At 47.3% G+C, this 20,000-nt stretch overlaps 1 protein-coding gene and 1 pseudogene across 3 annotated transcripts in view; one reads left to right on the top strand and one right to left on the bottom strand.

Annotated features, from left to right (window-relative positions):
• The window catches only part of LOC125026166 (polypeptide N-acetylgalactosaminyltransferase 5-like), a 62,932-nt gene extending 59,171 nt beyond the window's left edge, over positions 1-3,761 (bottom strand). For all 3 annotated transcript variants that reach the window (XM_047614441.1, XM_047614440.1, XM_047614442.1), the window contains exons 1-2: positions 3,233-3,761; positions 826-1,046 (exon numbers count right to left, since the gene is read on the bottom strand). In XM_047614441.1, coding sequence (XP_047470397.1) covers positions 826-1,046; positions 3,233-3,472 — 461 coding nt within the window. In that variant the 5' untranslated portion in view covers positions 3,473-3,761. The remainder of the gene's footprint in view (positions 1-825; positions 1,047-3,232) is intronic.
• Positions 3,762-7,681: 3,920 nt separating this feature from the next.
• The window catches only part of LOC125026233, a 15,785-nt pseudogene continuing 3,466 nt past the window's right edge, over positions 7,682-20,000 (top strand).

Raw genomic sequence — 20,000 nt, 5'->3', positions numbered from 1 at the left:
TACTGTATACACACATATATACACAAATATATACATATATACACTTATATACAAATATATACATATATATACAAATATATACATATTCATACATATATACATATACATACATATATACATATACATACATATATAAATACACACATACATATATATAAATATATATATATTTATACATATATATACATATTTGTATATACATATATATACATATTTGTATATACATATATATATATACATATTTGTATATACATATATATATATACATATTTGTATATACATATATATACATATTTGTATATACATATATATATATACATATTTGTATATACATATATATACATATATATACATATATATATATACATACATGCATATAAATATATATACATACATACATGCATATAAATATATATACATACATATGCATATAAATATATATACATACATATGCATATAAATATATATACATACATATGCATATATATATATATATATATATATATACACACATACATATACATATACAAATATACATGTATATACATACATATATACAGATATATACATACATATATATATATAAATATATACGTACATATATATATACATATATACACATATATACATATATATACACATATATACATGTATATACACACATGTATACACATATATACAAATACATAAATATACACATGTACATAAATAAATAAATAAATAAATTATATATATATATATATATATATATATATATATATATATATATATATATATATCTCGTCCCCTGGCGCAGCGGCCTGACCGGCCGTGACGCCCACTTACCCTTCGAGGCGCACGTCGGGAAGCGACCTGTTCAGGCTGATGGAGTCCGACGCGAGTAGGTTAAACTGGTTCAGCTTGAACTTCTCCTTCATGAGCGCCTCCTGTCCCGGCGGCGTCCTAACGGGCTTGCCCATCTCCCCGGGGAGGCCGGGGTGCTCAGCCACGGGCGGCCGCGACACCCACTTCTGCAACTCCTCCGGCGGGTAGTCCAATTTAAAGCCCTGTTGCAAGAGAAGCACATGACTTTATGAGGGGACCCTTCACTTACTCAACAAGGTACCTACTCTTTTCCCTCCAGCATTTGTCAAATCAAATGTTTCAGCATGAACTGGCAGTGATACACAACCGAATTTTTAAATAAAAGGCAACAAAAATTCGACGACCATTGCTCGACCATTACTAAATGTTCAAGTGACAGGCGTTTATCATTTAACTGGTAAGCAAAAAACACAAGCGCTTCATAAAATACTCTGTCGGATTTAACGAATATTTTATCCATTTATATACCTATATTCCTTGAGTCGATCCACGACACCAATCTAGGCTAACACTTTCTCTCTCTTGGGCGGTCGACAGCGAACCAAAATTCTATGTTGCAATAAATCGCGGGATTTTATTCTACTCCTTACATCAATCGACGCTAACATTTCTATCTAGAATTTTCACGAATCGAACCCAAAAGGCTATATCTGGCAACAGCTAATACACTCTACACCCCAGACTCCCACCTGTGTGCCGACGAAAGCGCTTCAACACGTCATCGCCAAATGATGCACAAGAATCCAATTTCTGTCGAGAGGCTAAGAACACTATCTGGAAAGTCTTTTGTTTGTTTGCATTTTCCTCTTCCTCTTCTTCCTTTCTTTTCTTTTTTTTCTTCTTCTGTTTTTCTAGTTCATTCTTTTCTCCTTCGTCTTTTATCTTGATTTTATCTTGACTTTAACTTGATTTTATCTTGATTTTATCTTAATTTTTTCTTGATTTTTTCTTTTTTTCTCTCTTTTCCTTTTTATTTTTTTCCCTATTTCCCCCTTTTTTTTCTTCTACTTTTTTCTTCTTCATCATCATCATTATCTTCTTTCTTCTCCTTCTTCTCTTCCTTTTATTCTTTCTTCTCTTTCATAATTTTCTTCTCTTCTTTTTCTATTCGGTTTCTTTTTCTTCTTTTATATTTTCATACTCAGGAAGGAAAAGGCAAACCAGGTCAACGGTTTACGAATGCTCTAGCTATTGAGTGGAGATTTCTTTGACAAACACACGACATGATACAGGACCTTATATCGTAGATTCTAGCGGAAAAAAATAAATTTGTCTCTCTCATTCTCTCTCCCTCTCTCTTTCTCTCTGTCTCTGTCTCTACCATGTATTACTCTATAATGTAACCTTTATACACATGTAATTTTTTTCTTTAGCAAAGTTTCGTGTACCTGTACTTCATTCTGTAACACAGGCCTATACCTTGGCTCCGCATTACAGAAACGGCCTCCACTTCGCGTGCTTATCAGCAGCGCTCCCCAACCGCTCGAAGGATCCCCCGCACAGCAATTTCCTGTCGAGGATGAGTGTCCTACGATAGCGTTGGTGGAACTCGGCCGCGAGGGAGTCAACGCCCTGGCAAAGGATGGGTGACTTTTCCCCTGCTGAAGGAGAGGCGGTCTTCCCTCTTACCAGAGGAGGAGCAACTTTCCCCTGCCAACGGAATGACGACCTCCCTGCCAAAGAAGCGCCTGAGCCTTGGCTGGGGAGGGGCGATAGCTCTGCCAGGAAGCAAAGTGCCTCCCCGTGAGTGAGCCTTCCTCCCCGCTGTGGGCGTCAATGCCTCCCTGCCGCGGCTGGAGTGCCTCTAAGGAGCGAGCGCCCGCCTCTCCTCAGGCGCCCAGAATCCCATTGCAAGAAAACGTTGATTTCCAAGAGGAAATTAATTAGCTTTTAAATTACAGGTTCGCGTGCGGGAGATGAGGTTCAATTGTAATTACTTACAAATCTTAGTTTCCCTTAAAATAAAACCACTCTTGTAATGTGTTTTTTGCAGTCACTTTGACTAGCATCGAGCTACAATATTGCCGCTCTTTCTTCGGCATGAGATACTTTCCAGGCCCCGTTCTCGCGGATGTGACGCTGCCAATTAAATCGTGAGTATAACATATTTACGCCACACGTGCCATGGCGTCTTGTCTTCCAACCCCCTTCAACTGGCCACTGTGACAAACATGTAAAGGCGCGTGTGTGGAATTATTATACACTCATAATACGAGCATACTGTATTAGTTTACCAATCTAACTAGTACAAACTACCCGGAATATCTGAAACACCCATACATAAAAAAGTTTTGTTCATTTCTGGTACAGAAAAATGCAGGCAGTGAAAAATAGCACCGCCTCACTGGCCCCGGAGGAGCCCACTTGCCTCGAGATCGACGTCGTGGTTGTCGGCGCGGTGGTTCCGGATGCCTCGGCCCTTGTTGGTGCGGTGGTGATCGGCGCGGCTCTCGCGGTCCTGCGCGTCGCTCCTGCCGCAGCCCCAGCCCGAGCCCGTCGAGCAGTCGCTGTAGTACATGATCACCGCCACGTCCATCACGAACCACACCAGCGACGTCACCAGCACAATCTTGCAGGTGTGGACCCGCAGTCGCGACGACCGGAACATGCTTGCAGTGGACGCGGTTGCGGCGGGAGACGGAGGCTTCTGCTACGACTCGGGGGGAGAGAAGGGGAGGGGAGGTGAGGGCGGGTGGGAGACAGCGGGGGGAGGGCGAGAAGAAGCAGCGCTGGGGGCGGTGAGGGCGAAGGGAAGGATGAAGGGTACAGAAGGGTGCAAGGGGGTGTAGCTACCGAGGCCGTCGTCTCCTCTCAGCACCGGGACGCCCTCGCGATCATCACTTCAACGGCTCGAGCTCGACCTGGAAAAAGAAGATCATACACTGTTAGTTACATACCCAAAGACAACTCATCGAGCAGAGCGGCATAGATGCATACGCTTATAAAAGATATGAAAAAATGCTTAACCTAGTTTTTCACAATCAATAAAGGCAGATTTCCGTGATCAGCTGTGATTCCGCCTTGAGATCCGAAGACGGCCTCACAATTGACTCAGAAACTCTCGTCTTACTTTCAATAAAATTTGGCTTAAAAATATCTAAAAAGACGAGAAGAAGATGTGAAATGCGATACGCTGACGAGAGAGAGAGAGAGAGAGAGAGAGAGAGAGAGAGAGAGAGAGAGAGAGAGAGAGAGAGAGAGAGAGAGAGAGAGAGAGAGAGAGAGAGAGAGAATTTTTAACAACAGGCAAGGAAAGCAAACACAAAAACGATCCAGATTGCGACCCCTCTTCCAAGCAAGGCAGGAAAACGACCGCCCTGCATGTAACGAGGTCCCGCGAAAATCGAATCAAGCACTCCATTAGCACTGATCCAATTTCAAGCCGAACTCGGAGAAACTGCTTCAAGGTATTGCTCCTGAATTGGCCAAATTTGATCGCATTCACGTGTCATGATCAAAAGCCATTCGCCTCAGGGTGGAAAACTGGCTTGATAAGTAAATTGGAAGATGAATGCTATCTATCTCGAGCACCGTTCTAAACCCTCCGCCGCTAATTCTGGTGATTTGACCGCCATGTCTAGGTGAGATCTCCGTGATACTGGTCGAACAGCTTGCGAGGGAACACACCTCGATAATGTTTCAATCACTCATAGATTCATTTATCGCGTAGGCGTATTTAACGAACAATAATTCGATGGGGAAGATATAAAGGAAAATAATATGGACACGTACACAACCCATGTCCAGTAGAGGAATCATTCCACAATTTCTACAATTAACAAACGACAGAACAACAGGTTAATATAGAGACAAAGAAATATGAAACGAACTGAAAATATTCTGCAACAGCCAAAAAAAATGATATTAAAGAAAACAAAAAATCCCAACTTCTCGAGCTCTTGAAACTGCACAACGTCAACGATCTCAACAGGGAGCGCTCCTCCAAGAAAAGGGGACGAAGGAGAAGGAGGAGAAGGAGGAGAAGGAGGAGAAGGAGGAGAAGGAGGAGAAGGAGGAGAAGGAGGAGAAGGAGGAGAAGGAGGAGAAGGAGGAGAAGGAGGAGAAGGAGGAGGAGGAAAAGAACTAGAAGGTGAGAGAGAGAGAGAGAGAGAGAGAGAGAGAGAGAGAGAGAGAGAGAGAGAGAGAGAGAGAGAGAGAGATAGGGGAAGGTGTAACCGATATAAATAAAAAAGAAAGAATGGAGACAGAGGGGAGAGGGAGGGAGGGAGGGAGGGAGGGAGGGAGGGAGGGAGGGAGGGAGGGGGAGGGGGAGAGGGAGGGGGAGAGGGAGAGGGAGTAACCGAAATAAATTAAAAAAAAGAATGGAGAGAGGGGAGGGAGGGAGGGAGGGGAGGGGGAGAGGGAGGGAGGGGAGGGGGAGAGGGAGGGGAGGGGGAGAGGGAGGGGAGGGGGAGAGGGAGGGGAGGGGGAGAGGGAGGGGAGGGGGAGAGGGAGGGGAGGGGGATAGGGAGTGGAGGGGGAGAGGGAGGGGAGGGGGATAGGGAGTGGAGGGGGAGAGGGAGGGGAGGGGGAGAGGGAGAGGGAGTAACCGAAATAAATTAAAAAAAAGAATGGAGAGAGGGGAGGGAGGGAGGGAGGGAGGGAGGGGAGGGGAGGGGGAGGGGGAGAGGGAGGGGAGGGGGAGAGGGAGGGGAGGGGGAGAGGGAGGGGAGGGGGAGAGGGAGAGGGGGAGGGAGAGGGGGAGAGGGAGAGGGGGAGCGGGAGGGAGAGGGAAAGGGAGAGGGGGAGATGGAAAAACAGAAAGGAAGTGAACGTATGAAATCATAAAGAAAGAACGATGAAAGAAGGTGAAAGAGAAAGAGAGACAAGAGAAGGACAAAGACAGAGAAAAGGAGAAATAAAACGCTCCAGAGAAAGACAATCCACAGACTGAGGGGGGGAAAGAAAGAGACTCATTTGCCGTACCCGAAGTCTACAATATTTCCTGCTAAGTAATCGCATTTCTCGCTCACATTGTAAGAGCCGGACGCCATAAATCTGTCCATAAGTCTATTCCCGTTTCCGTCATTCAACCCTTGGCATCGCCCCTCCTCTCTTCCCCGTCTCCTTCCTCGTGTTCCCCTCCCTCTACCTTCCCCTCCTCCATCCTCCTACCTTCTCCACGATATCCCCTTCCCTTTCCCCGTCCTCGTCGTCGTCGTCGTCGTCGTCGTCGTCGTCGTCGTCGTCGTCGTCGTCGTCGTCGTCGTCTTCTTCTTCTTCCCCGTCCTCCTTCTCATCCTCCTCCTCTTCTTCTTTCCCGACCTCGTCCTCGTCCTCGTCCTCCTCCCCTCTCCCTCCACCGTCCTCCTCATCCTCTTCTTCCCCGTCCTCCCCTCCCTCCAGTATCCCCCTCCCCTCCTCCCCCTTCCTACAAATTCGGATTATTGGCTAATGCAAGTTTTGAAATCTGGTTTGCCACCGGAGAATCTTCATATCAGTATTTGTATCCGAATCTGATTTGGAATGCGCGCGCCGGCATCATCTGCTCGTCTCGGCCACGGCCTTGTTTGATTGGATTCGTAGGTGATGGTGGTGGTGGTGGTGAAGGGTGGTGGTGGAGGTGGTGAAGGGTGGTGGTGGTGGTGGTGAAGGGTGGTGGTGGTGGTGGTGAAGGGTGGTAATGGTGGTGGTGAAGGGTGGTGGTGAAGGGTGGTGGTGAAGGGTGGTGGTGGTGAAGGGTGGTGGTGAAGGGTGGTGGTGGTGGTGGTGAAGGGTGGTGGTGGTGGTGGTGAAGGGTGGTGGTGGTGGTGGTGAAGGGTGGTGGTGGTGGTGGTGAAGGGTGGTGGTGGTGAAGGGTGGTGGTGGTGGTGGTGAAGGGTGGTGGTGGTGGTGGTGAAGGGTGGTGGTGGTGGTGGTGAAGGGTGGTGGTGGTGGTGGTGAAGGGTGGTGGTGGTGGTGAAGGGTGGTGGTGGTGGTGAAGGGTGGTGGTGGTGGTGAAGGGGGGTGGTGGTGGTGGTGAAGGGTGGTGGTGGTGGTGAAGGGGGGTGGTGGTGGTGGTGAAGGGTGGTGGTGGTGGTGAAGGGTGGTGGTGGTGGTGAAGGGTGGTGGTGGTGGTGAAGGGTGGTGGTGGTGGTGAAGGGTGGTGGTGGTGGTGAAGGGTGGTGTTGGTGGTGGTGAAGAGTGGTGGTGGTGGTGAAGGGTGGTGTTGGTGGTGGTGAAGAGTGGTGGTGGTGGTGGTGAAGGGTGGTGGTGGTGGTGAAGGGTGGTGGTGGTGGTGGTGAAGGGTGGTGGTGGTGAAGGGTGGTGGTGGTGGTGAAAGGTGGTGGTGGTGAAGGGTGGTGGTGGTGGTGGTGAAGGGTGGTGGTGGTGGTGAAGGGTGGTGGTGGTGGTAGTGGTGGTGAAGGGTGGTGGTGGTGGTAGTGGTGGTGAAGGGTGGTGGTGGTGGTAGTGGTGGTGAAGGGTGGTGGTGGTGGTAGTGGTGGTGAAGGGTGGTGGTGGTGGTAGTGGTGGTGAAGGGTGGTGGTGGTGGTAGTGGTGGTGAAGGGTGGTGGTGGTGGTAGTGGTGGTGAAGGGTGGTGGTGGTGGTAGTGGTGGTGAAGGGTGGTGGTGGTGGTAGTGGTGGTGAAGGGTGGTGGTGGTGGTAGTGGTGGTGAATGGTGGTGGTGGTGGTGGTGAAGGGTGGCGGTGGTGATGGTGAAGGGTGGTGGTGGTGGTGGTGAAGGGTGGTGGTGGTGAAGGGTGGTGGTGGTGGTGGTGAAGGGTGGCGGTGGTGATGGTGAAGGGTGGTGGTGGTGGTGGTGAAGGGTGGTGGTGGTGAAGGGTGGTGATCGTAATTGTGGCTGTGGTTGAGGTTGGGGTGGTGGTGGTAGCGGCAATGAATGTGGTAGTGATGGTTGTGGTGATGGTTGTGATGGTGGCGGCGGTGGTTGTGATGATGGTGATGGTGGTGATAATGAGGGTGGCTGATGATGGTTATAGCGAATGACTACACAAAATGGTGATGACATTTAATAAAGGAGCAGAGAACACAACCACTCCGCTTCATAATCAAATCTCCCTTCCTCCTCATCGCCCTACCAATTCCACTCCCGTCACTTCTATTGTTGTTATTGTTGTTATTGCGTAATTCCTCGCCTGACCCCGCCTGCGCAGAGACAATGGCTGCAAACACAGGTAGACATAAATCAGTGCAATTCTACTTGTGGCTCGGAAAATCACTCGCCCATAAAGGAAAAGGAGGAATGGGGGGAAGGGGGAGAGGATAAGGGGGGGGAGAGGATAAGGGGGGGAGGGAGAAGGGGGGGAGGGAGAAGGGGGGAAGAGAGAAGGCGGGGACGAAAGGGGGAAAAAGGCGATACAAAACACATAAATTTCTTCAAAGAGCTTGTTTTTCTCCCTCCCTTCACTCCCTTTACGACGCCTCCCCCCCCCCCCCTCCTTCCTCTTACTTGCTTAAATACCCCCCTCCCCGAGTATCCCCACCACCGTCCTTGCGTCGTCACCCCCATCCCATACTTCTTACTTACATCCCCACCCCGTACCTCCGTACAGCAGCCCCTCCCCCCCCCACACGCACCCCCTACCAACCTCCCGCCTACCCCCACCCCTGCCTCGCCCCGCCCATCCATAACACAGTGCTATGGGGAAATGGGCTTTTCTTCGTTGTCGTGCGGGAGCTAATGTTTACCCGAAATATCGGCTTTGTAGTATTCACTGGCCGGATTTTACGAGGGATGTTTCATGTTTTTTTTTTATTATTCAGTTTGTTTCTGTTCTTAGTTTGTTAATCTGTCTGGTTGTCTATCTGTCTGTTTGTCCGTCAGTGTGTGGTTGTCTGTCTGTCTGTCTGTCTGGCTATATCTTCCTTTCTTCCCTCTGCCCTCTTCCTTCTCCACCCCTCTCTTCTACATCTCCCTTTCCCTTTCCATCCCACCTCCCTCCCTGCCCCCTACTCTCTCTTCCTCTTCCTCCTTTTCTTATCCATTCTTCCTTCCTCCCTGTCCCCTTCCTTCTCCATCCTTCTTCTTCCTTTCCCTCTCCATCCCTTCTTCCTACCCACTCACTTTCACTCTACCCCTTTCCCTCTCCTTCCTCCTTTCCCACTATATGCCCCTTTCCTCCCTGTCCCCCTTCCCTCTCCACCCCTCTCTTCCACCCCCCCCCCCTTCCCCTGTCCATCCCTCCTTCCTCCCAGCCCATCTTCTTTCTCCCGCCTCAGTATTCTTAGCACGACGCGAGACGACCCAGCGAGCTCCAGTTATCATCGAGCTTTAGTAGTTCTGGCGGGTCGCCTGTCCCTGGGAATTCTCCGGAAGCCGGCAATGCGCAAGTCGTTCCTCAGGATGGCTGGAGACTACGAGGGCTGATTGGCTGCATAATGCGGCGGCGCTACGGGAAGCAGGTGTGTGTGTGCGTGTGTGTGTGTGTGTGTGTGTGTGTGTGTGTGTGTGTGTGTGTGTGTGTGTGTGTGTGTGTGTGTGTGTGTGTGTGTGTGTGTGTGTGTGTGTGTCGAGAAGAGAAAAAAGGAGAGAAGAGGAAAAAGAAAATATGTGGAGATGGGTGAGGATGAGGAAAAGGAGGAGGAAGAGGTGTAAGAGGTGGAAGAGGAGGAAGAGGTGGAGGAGGGGGAGGAGGAGGGGGAGGAGGGGGAGGAGGAGGGGGAGGAGGAGGGGGAGGGGGAGGAGGAGGAGGGGGAGGAGGAGGAGGAGGAGGAGGAGGAGGAGGAGGGGGGGAGGAGGAGGGGGAGGAGGAGGGGGAGGAGGAGGGGGAGGAGGAGGGGGAGGAGGAGGGGGAGGAGGAGGGGGAGGAGGAGGAGGAGGAGGAGGAAGGGGAGACGGAAGGGGGGAGGAGGAAGGGGAGAAGGAAGGGGGGAGGAGGAAGGGGAGAAGGAAGGGGGGAGGAGGAAGGGGAGACGGAAGGGGAGAAGGAAGGGGGGAGGAGGAAGGGAAGAAGGAAGGGGGGAGGAGGAAGGGGAGAAGGAAGGGGGGAGGAGGAAGGGGAGAAGGAAGGGGGGAGGAGGAAGGGGAGAAGGAGGCGGGAGGAGGAAGGGGAGAAGGAAGGGGGGAGGAGGAAGGGGAGAAGGAAGGGGGGAGGAGGACGAGAAGGAAGGGAGGAGGAGGACGAGAAGGAAGGGGGGAGGAGGACGAGGAAAAGGAGGAGGAGGAAAATGAAAAGGAGGAGAAGGAAGAGGAGGAGTAGGAGGAGGAGGAGGAGGAAAAGGAGGAGTAGGAGGAGGAGGAGGATGAGGAAGAGGAGGAGGAGAAGGAGGAGAAGGTGGAAAAGCAGGAGGAGGAGGAGGAGGAAAAGCAGGAGGAGGAGGAGGAGGAAAAGCAGGAGGAGGAGGAGGAGGAAAAGCAGGAGGAGGAGGAGGAGGAGGAGGAAAAGGAGGTGGAGGAGGAGGAGGAAAAGGAGAAGGAGGAGGAGGAGGAAAAGGAGAAGGAGGAGGAGGAAAAGGAGAAGGAGGAGGAGAAGGAAAAGGAGAAGGAGGAGGAAAAGGAGGAGGAGGAGGAGGAAAAGGAGAAGGAGGAGGAGGAAAAGGAGAAGGAGGAGGAGGAAAAGGAGAAGGAGGAGGAGGAAAAGGAGAAGGAGGAGGAGGAAAAGGAGAAGGAGGAGGAGGAAAAGGAGAAGGAGGAGGAGGAAAAGGAGGAGGAGGAGGAAAAGGAGAAGGAGGAGGAGGAAAAGGAGAAGGAGGAGGAGGAAAAGGAGAAGGAGGAGGAGGAAAAGGAGAAGGAGGAGGAGGAAAAGGAGAAGGAGGAGGAGGAAAAGGAGAAGGAGGAGGAGGAAAAGGAGAAGGAGGAGGAGGAAAAGGAGAAGGAGGAGGAGGAAAAGGAGAAGGAGGAGGAGGAAAAGGAGAAGGAGGAGGAGGAAAAGGAGAAGGAGGAGGAGGAAAAGGAGAAGGAGGAGGAGGAAAAGGAGAAGGAGGAGGAGGAAAAGGAGAAGGAGGAGGAGGAAAAGGAGAAGGAGGAGGAGGAAAAGGAGAAGGAGGAGGAGGAAAAGGAGAAGGAGAAGGAGGAGGAAAAGGAGAAGGAGGAGGAGGAGGAGGAGGAGGAGGAAAAGGAGAAGGAGGAAAAGGAGGAGGAAAAGGAGGAGGAGGAAAAGGAGAAGAAGGAGGAGGAGGAAAAGGAGAAGAAGGAGGAGGAGGAGAAGGAGAAGAAGGAGGAGGAGGAAAAGGAGAAGAAGGAGGAGGAGGAAAAGGAGAAGAAGGAGGAGGAGGAAAAGGAGAAGAAGGAGGAGGAGGAGGAGGAGGAAAAGGAGGAGGAAAAGGAGGAGGAGGAGGAAAAGGAGGAGGAGGAGGAGGAAAAGGAGGAGGAAAAAAAGGAGGAGGAGGAGGAGGAAAAGGAGAAGGAGGAAAAGGAGGAGGAGGAAAAGGAGAAGGAGGAAAAAAAGGAGGAGGAGGAGGAGGAAAAGGAGAAGGAGGAAAAGGAGGAGGAGGAAAAGGAGAAGGAGGAAAAAAAGGAGGAGGAGGAGGAGGAAAAGGAGAAGGAGGAAAAGGAGGAGGAGGAAAAGGAGAAGGAGGAGGAGGAGGAGGAGGAGGAGGAGGAGGAGGAGGAGGAGGAGGAAGAGAAGGAGGAGGAAGAGAAGGAAGAGAAGGAGGAGGAGGAGGAAGAGAAGGAGGAGGAGGAGGAGGAGGTAAAGGAGGAGGAGAAGGAAAAGGAAAAGGAAAAGAAGAAGGAAAAGGAGAAGGAGAAGGAACAGGAGAAGGAACAGGAGAAGGAACAGGAGAAGGAACAGGAGAAGGAACAGGAGAAGGAGAAGGAGAAGGAGAAGGAGAAGGAGAAGGAAAAGGAGAAGGAAAAAGAGGAGGAGGAGGAGGAGAAGCAGGAGAAACAGGAGATGATGAAGATGAAGAGACAGAAAAAAAGATTCAGTATTTATATTTCCATCCACGTAACATTATCCTTTAACATTTACATTTTTCCATCTGCCGTCCGAACAAGAAGCGGGATCTGCAAAACACAAGATCCGAGAGATCTTGATGGATTTTTGGCGGGAAATGCAAATAGTTCCTCCGCCGCTGTTTGCTTAGGTGGAACCCCGTTTTCTGTGTTTTTACAGGGGAGGCAACATCGATGGTGGCGAGGGCTAGGCAACGAAGTTAAGGCCCCGGAATAAAATCTTCCATTAAACACCGCAAGCGACGAGGCTCCTAAAATAACCCCAATGCGTTGTTATTTTTCACGTCGAGTAAATGATATCAATTCATTCATTCAGTTCCCCTCCCCGTAATAGGTACGCAATACATCTATCTATGCAACCGAACGGCATCGAATGATCTATGGCTTGTTAGTTAGCAAAAATGTTATTTACAGCCAATTCCCGCCGCGTTCCAGCCGTAAATAACATTGGCCTCCCCGCTCGCTCTTCCATCACTCCCCACAGACGCAGATGGACCAGCATCTCTCCCTCTTTTCCCCTCTCCCCCTCCACGTCCCTGCCATAAGTCACCGGCCACTGCCCTGGCTCCCCTCCCCGTGCCCCTTTCCACTCCATGCCCCCTTCCCATCCTTGCCTCTTTCCCTTTCTCTTGTCCTCTTCCCCTCCCATCACTCCATTCCCCTTCAACTGCCCTTTTCCCTCTTTAATAACCCCCTTCCCCTCCCTATTCCCTCTTCCCGGACCCTTTATCTCTTCAAGTCTTCATCTCCCACTACCCCCTTCCTTCCCCGCCCCAGTTTTCTCCCTGCCTCCTTCCCCTCCTATCCCCGTGCCCTGACGCAAATCGAGAGGAAAACTTCCCGCCACGTGATGAAAATAATATTCATGATCACTCGGGTTCAGAATGAGGTCGGGAATTCAAGCCTTGTTCCTTCGACCAGGCTGGCGCTCGGCTTCCTTCCCTCCTCCACGCATCCTACTTCATCAACGCCTGTGGAGGCTCATCATTGCCAAAGGATGCCAGCATATGCCGCTACGATCTTGGTTATATATTCTCACTGCAAACATCTTGGCCTTATCTCTAAAGAATAAGGTGATACTTCATTTGGTACCTTTCCATCCTCCAAACTTAGTGTTTTATGTACTCTAGAAGACGCAGAGAGAAGAATTCCATTCCTTTTCATCCTTAATTCATAACATTTTCTTATCTGCCTTTTCAACGTAATCTAAACTGCATCAGGTGATGGTCTGACTCTTACAACAAAATAGGAGGAATGATCCCTTCTGAAAAGGATTACTCCAAGCCTTCATCATGGAAGACGCTTTCTTACAAGCGAGTCTTATCTTGCATTTATAAAGTCTCTTTGAAACCCCGTTCGCCTCTCCGGTAGGTATTGCATTGCATCTTTCTAGGTTTTCTCCGTTCGTCTGCTAGCCGTCACAAATGGAAAGAGTTTTTTATACTGTCGTACTCCATGACCGAGCTATAATCACCCGCTTGAAAAAAAGGAAAACTGTCACGCCCGTTTGCACAAGTCTCTCTTTAAATCAACTTGCACTCCACCTTCGTAACGAGTGTCGCCTCCCCTTTCCCGCCACTTCTGCCCCTTTTTTCTCGTACAGGTCAGACTCTCTCACCTCGAAGAGTCTCTTCCCCAAGAGCTCCATCACAGAGCCGTCGCCGTGTGCGTTTGGGGCTTTCCAAGGGACAAGAGGAAGGGCGTAAGGGCGGGAAGGGTGGACACTGAAGAGAGGAAGAGAGGATGAGGGTAAGCAAGAAGTGGGTAATTTTCCGACTTCCCTGACGGAGGAAGGGGGAACGGACAGGGGAAGAGGGCTAAAACTGTTGACCCGCAACGACTTAAGTTTCAAGTGGGTTCCAAGATGATTTATTACGGGCTGATGGAGTTGCGGGCAGTTAGTGGACGGAGGTGAAGAAAGAGCCTGAAATACCGCAAAAGAAGTGGCGAAGAGGAGGAGGGAAGGGATGAAGAGAAGCAGTGCAGGGCAAGATGGCGCTGGAGAGAACGTTACTGTTGATTGAAAAGAGGTCTTGCGGACAGAGGCAGGGAATTGTTTAGAAAGACCGTGAGCAACGGAAGACTTTTCCTTTTACTTGACATGGACATTATATGGCAATCTGCTCATTTTTGCTGGATTGTCTAATTTTATGGGTCGCGTGTGCACTATATGTGAGTGGCTGGAGATGACTGCTTCGTGTTAATAACTGGCTGCGTGCGTTCAGGCTATGTCTGCCTACCTTCATATACGAGTACATCTATAAAACACACACAAATACATTCATTTGCTGTAAATGCACAAACGTAAATACTATCCCACATAGATAAAATCTCTCTCACTCACTCACTCACACTCTCACACTCTCACACTCTCACACTCTCACACTCTCACACTCTCACACTCTCACACTCTCACACTCTCACACTCTCACACTCTCACACTCTCACACTCTCACACTCTCACACTCTCACACTCTCACACTCTCACACACTCACACACTCACACACTCACACACTCACACACTCACACACACACACACACACACACACACACACACACACACACACACACACACACACACACACACACACACACACACACACACACACACACACACACTCTCTCTCTCTCTCTCTCTCTCTCTCTCTCTCTCTCTCTCTCTCTCTCTCTCTCTCTCTCTCTCTCACTCACTCACTCACTCATTCACTCATTCACTCATTCACTCATTCACTCATTCACTCATTCACTCATTCACTCACTCACTCACTCACTCACTCACTCACTCACTCACTCACTCACTCTCTCACTCTCTCACTCTCTCACTCTCTCACTCTCTCACTCTCTCACTCTCACTCTCTCACACACACACACACACACACACACACATACACATACACATACACATACACATACACATACACATACACATACACATACACATACACACATATATATATATATATAAATATACAATATATATACATACATTCATATATATGATATAGATACATATATATATATATACATACATATATATAATATAGATACATATATATATATATACATACATACATATATATAATATAGATACATATATATACATACATACATATATATAATATAGATACATATATATATATACATACATATAATATATATACATATACATACATACATACATATAATATATATACACATACATACATATACACACACACATATATATATACATATATCTTTTCATAGTATTTGGGCACAAAGCACTCTTAACAGTTAATGTCTCTCCCTGCTGGTAATAGAGTCAATTGTGACTGAGGTGGATTTACATAAAGGCAGAAAGGACTTTTAGTTTAAGCTCATGTTGCACTTTTAAAAATCTCTCAGAGAAGAGGATAATGGGTGCACATGTGTGAACTTAATCGCATACGCACATGTACACGTGCGCGTATTAAAAAAAAAAAAAGATAAAATTCACGCATATATATTACTGGGTAATTTATGAACATTGTGCTAGTATATTCCATGAATATGTAATCATCTAAGTGGCTTGTATACGCAGGGTCTGTTAAAAGTTCATTTACAAATTTATCCATACTTGGAACAGTACACTTTACTTGTTATCGGTAATGCGCGTGTATATCAACTTACCAGAACAGGAGTGAAAATACGGTTGTATGATGGCACTCTCTGGGTATAATCTTATTTTCATCTTTTGTTTTCAGCTCCAGTGTTGGCATTACATACTTCATCCTTTTCTCTGCCGCGCGCTATTCGAAATTCACCGATTGGCATTTTCTTATTGCGTTACAGTCCACAAGCTCGGCATATTTGCGCTGACGACGTGCCTGGGGCTTCGCGCTAACTCAATTCTGTAGGCGCGACGGAATGACATTCTGTTTAATTAGTTTGAAAACAACTTTTGCGATGACAAAGCAAATTCACGTTAAATGACGAATCCCGGATGACAAACCTCTCTACCGTGTTGCACAGATGATCGCCAACCCCACTGTATTTAAATAGGGAAGGGAAGATTACGATTTAAGTAAAGTGGGGTTTACCGTAACATATATTTGTACATAATATCAAGGGAACTAGTGCCAAGGGAGTGTTTCTTTCTCCAAATTCACTCAGTGACAGAAACGGAGCTCTTTTTATTTTCTTACACATTTACAATTCATTCAGTGACACGTAAGATTTTTTTTTTCTTTTTGTTTCCTTTCAAAAAAAAAAAAAAAAAGTATGCAGCAACACAAATCCAGTTCTATATATTTCTATTCAAATTCCTTTCCCCCCCCATCTCTCTCTCTCTCTCCCTTCTTACAAATTCACAGTCAATGCCTTCGTGACTCCACAAAACTCCACACACGGTTCACGAGTCACTATCCGTCACCCAGAAACCACAATCTCCACAACGGGTTTTGCCTTCTGCGACTAAACAAGTCTCGCTTTTCGAAACCTTGACCACGCGACCCGAAGCCTGACTCGAATGCTCACCAAAGCAATGTCGTTGGAAAATCCCGTTTTTGTTTTATGTTTTTTTACAAGTCTGACACATAAAAAACTTTTCCAGTTCTCTCTCTCTGTATAGAAAAGGCTTTGTGTCCAAATATTTCTTATTATATATTCCATTAATGGATATAACTTCATATACTGTAATTTCAAAACAGTGTGATCCGTTTATTGAAAGTGATAAGAAAGCAGTCAATGGGTAGTAATAGTATTAGTAGTAGTAGTAGTAGTAGTAGTAACAGCAGCAGCAGCAGCAGCATTAGTAGTGAAGTATTAATACTAATAGTTACAGTAATACACGTAGCAGTAGTAGTAGTAATTGTAGCAGTTAGGCAGAAGTCGTATAGTAGAGGTATTTGTAGTAGTACTAGTAGTTAAAGTAGTAGCCATATAGCAGAATTAGTGAAGTAGTATTTGTAGTTGTAGTAGTAATGAAGTCGTAATTGTAGTAGTAAAAATATTAACTTGAACACTAATGATAACAATTAAAACAAATACTACCATGAATTACGAACATGTCCTTTTCATCATACAATTTAAATGAAATAAAGTTTGTGTTTACGCAACGCTACTAACCCGTCAAACAAGATATACCTTTGACTTTGTGAGCGCAGCGAAAAGTTTTAGAAAGCCACCAACTACAAGCACTGAAAAGCATGACTCGTGAATAGAAGTATTATAACGGTCCGGTTTTTTTTATTTATTTATTTATTTTTGAAGCAGAATTCCGGGCGGCTTTTGTACTGCGTATGATATGAATTCCTTTTATAACAAGTTTTCTGATATTATAAGCATGAAAATACAACTCGTGATGTTATCATTGATCTGACTATTTCCCCTGATACGATGTTCTGTGTTGTGTCTTTGACTTCACAAGTTGATAACCTTTCACTCTTTTAGAGTAGTTAAAAAAAACATGTTAGGTTTCTTTCATAAAAAAAAAAAAAAAATGAATTTCTAATAAAACTATTACCAATACAATCTTCAGTATAGTCATTCGGAATACCATTACTATTATTATAATGACCTAAACCATTAAGACCATTAATGATATCACATATTATTTTCATACATTATTACCGGTAAAGACTATTCTAACCTTTGATCAGCAAAGCCTAAACAAACACGCAAGAGTTAAAAATGTAATTAAGACCTCAAGTCCCAACATATCTCATCGATGCACAGAAGGGTATTCATCCATCCAATAGCCAATCGAGCAGCTTTCCGTAAGCAACTCCGTTCGTCGAATTTAACTGAACGGCCCAGTAAACATTTTCCGTCTTGAGATTATTCTTTCGTTTTGCCCTTTTTTTTTTTTAATCTCTGTGTCAAAGCATCGTCCCATTTTCCAGGTCTATCGCATATCCTCTGAGACTTTTCTGGAAGAGGCGTCGACGCCATGGCAACCAGGAGGTAAAGCCTAAGGGAGATTAACTGGTGAAGGGAAATTCAGAAAACTGTAAATGAATAAAACATACGAAGTGAGCAGGTTGACACGAGCGCTTGCTTCGGAAATGGAAATCAAAGAGAAAATTGGAGGAAAGAAGCGTGTAAAAATGCAAACAATATTGAAAGAATTGCAAGTTTACGGTTTACGGGGGGAGAGAAAGAGAGAGAGAGAGAGAGAGAGAGAGAGAGAGAGAGAGAGAGAGAGAGAGAGAGAGATGGAGGGAGGGAGGGAGGGAGGGAGGGAGGGAGAGAGAGAGGGAGGGGGGGGAGAGAGAGAGAGAGAGAGGGGGGGGAGAGAGAGAGAGAGAGAGAGAGAGAGAGAGAGAGAGAGAGAGAGAGAGAGAGAGAGAGAGAGAGAGAGAGAGAGAGAGAGAGAGAGAAAGAGAGAGAAAGGGAGGGAGAAAGGGAGGGAGGGAGGGAGGGAGGGAGGGAGGGAGGGAGAAAGAGAGAGAGAGAGAGAGAGAGAGAGAGAGAGAGAGAGAGAGAGAGAGAGAGAGAGAGAGAGAGAGAGAGAGAGAGAGAGAGAGGGAGAGAGAGACTGAGAAAGAGTATCAGAGAGAGAGAGAGAGAGAGAGAGAGAGAGAGAGAGAGAGAGAGAGAGAGAGAGAGAGAGAGAGAGAGAGAGAGAGAGAGAGAGAGAGAGTGAGAGACTCAAAGAAAAGGCCCTAACGATTCCCACTGCCAGGCGAGGGGCACCCACCGCCCGACCTTTCCAGCTGGCTCTCTACCCAACTTCGGCGAGAAGGTTAAAACGTCCATCGGGGGAAAAAGTTCTTCTGCACCCAATTAAAGCCGAAAATCACATCGAAAAAAAAAAAGCGCAAAAAAGGAGGGCGAGAACTCATTACGGATGGAGTTGGAACAAATGAATACAACCGCAAAATAAAAAAAAACAAGGAGGAGGACGAACACCAAAAAATGAAGAGAAGAAGGAGGAGAGAAAAGAAAGTGGTGAAATAAAATGAGGGAATGAAATAAAATGATAAATAATAATCACGAGGACATTATCAAGTTTAAACAAAGGTCAATCACAGCGAAACAAAATCAACCTTCACGTCACCCAAAATATGAAGTGAAGCAATATTAATAAAAATAAGTATATAATGAGATAGAACATGTTAAATTAGTAATATAATATACAACCAAAAATTAAGTAGATTTAATTAATTCAAGTGAACCAATTAAACATTACAATAATTTAAGTGAAATCAACAAATACAAAAACTCCAACATATATTCCCATCATCTCTTCTATTTAATGCGAGATTGTTAAAAAAATCGAATTCCGCGTCCTCTTTACTTCTATACTCTATCACTCTCACTCACACTCCCACTCACTCACTCTCTCTCTTTTCTCCTCTTTCCTCCCCTTTCCCCCTCTCCCTTCCCCTTCCCCTTCTCCCTCCCCCTTTACCCCTTTCCCCGGCTCCCTCCTCCTTTTAACCTTCTCCCTTCCCTTTTCCCCCTCTCCCTCTCCCTCTCCCCCTTTCCCTCTCCCTTTCCCCCTTCTCCCTTCTCCCTCCCCTTTCCCCCCTCTTCCTCTCCCTTTTTCCCCTTCCACCCCTTTTTTTCCCCTTCTCCCTTTCCCCCTTTTTCCCCCTTCTCCCTTCCCTCCCCCTTTCCCCCTTCCCCTTTCCCTTTTTTCCTTCTCCTCTGCCTTTCCCCCCTCCTCCTTCCCTTTCCCTTCTCCCCCCCCTTTCCCCCTTCTCCCCCCCTTATTCCCTCTCCCTCCCCTTTCACCAAAAACAGGTCGTGAGAGCGAACAGGGCGCCAAGAAAAAACATTACGGCAAAGTAAGAAAAGCGTCTTCAAAGGGTTATCACGAGAGGTTTGAGAGAGATGCAGTCCAAAAAGGGAAGATTAAAATTAAAAATGGTGGGGGGATAAAAATTTTGGGGGGAAGGGGGGGAGGGGGTAAAATGAAGGTGGAGGGATATGGGAGGAGGTGGGGTAGGTAGGAGGTGGTAGGAGGTAGGTAGGAAAGGGAGGTATTTGGGGGGTAGGGGGAGGTAGGTGGGGGGAGGTTGGGAGGGGGGTTGGGGGTAGGTGGGGAGGTAGGTAGGTAGGGTGGGTTTAGGGAGGTAGGTAGGGAGGTAGGAGGAGGTAGGTAGTAGGTAGGTAGGGAGGGGTTTAGGGGGTAGGTAGGGAGGTGGGGTAGGTAGGGAGGGGGGTGGAGGTAGGTAGTAGGTAGGTAGGTGGTAGGGAGGTAGGTGGGGTGGGAGGAGGTGGGAGGTAGGTAGGGGGGGAGGTAGGGGTAGGGGGGTGGGTAGGAGGGAGGTTGGGTGGGGAGGGGGGAGGTAGGGGGGTGGGTAGGGAGGTAGGTAGTAGGTAGGTAGGGA

This window comes from Penaeus chinensis, chromosome 6 (genome assembly GCF_019202785.1).
Source record: "Penaeus chinensis breed Huanghai No. 1 chromosome 6, ASM1920278v2, whole genome shotgun sequence".
Lineage (NCBI taxonomy): Eukaryota > Metazoa > Arthropoda > Malacostraca > Decapoda > Penaeidae > Penaeus > Penaeus chinensis.
Note: the sequence above shows the minus strand (reverse complement) of the source record. Positions and strands in the feature narration are given on the sequence as shown.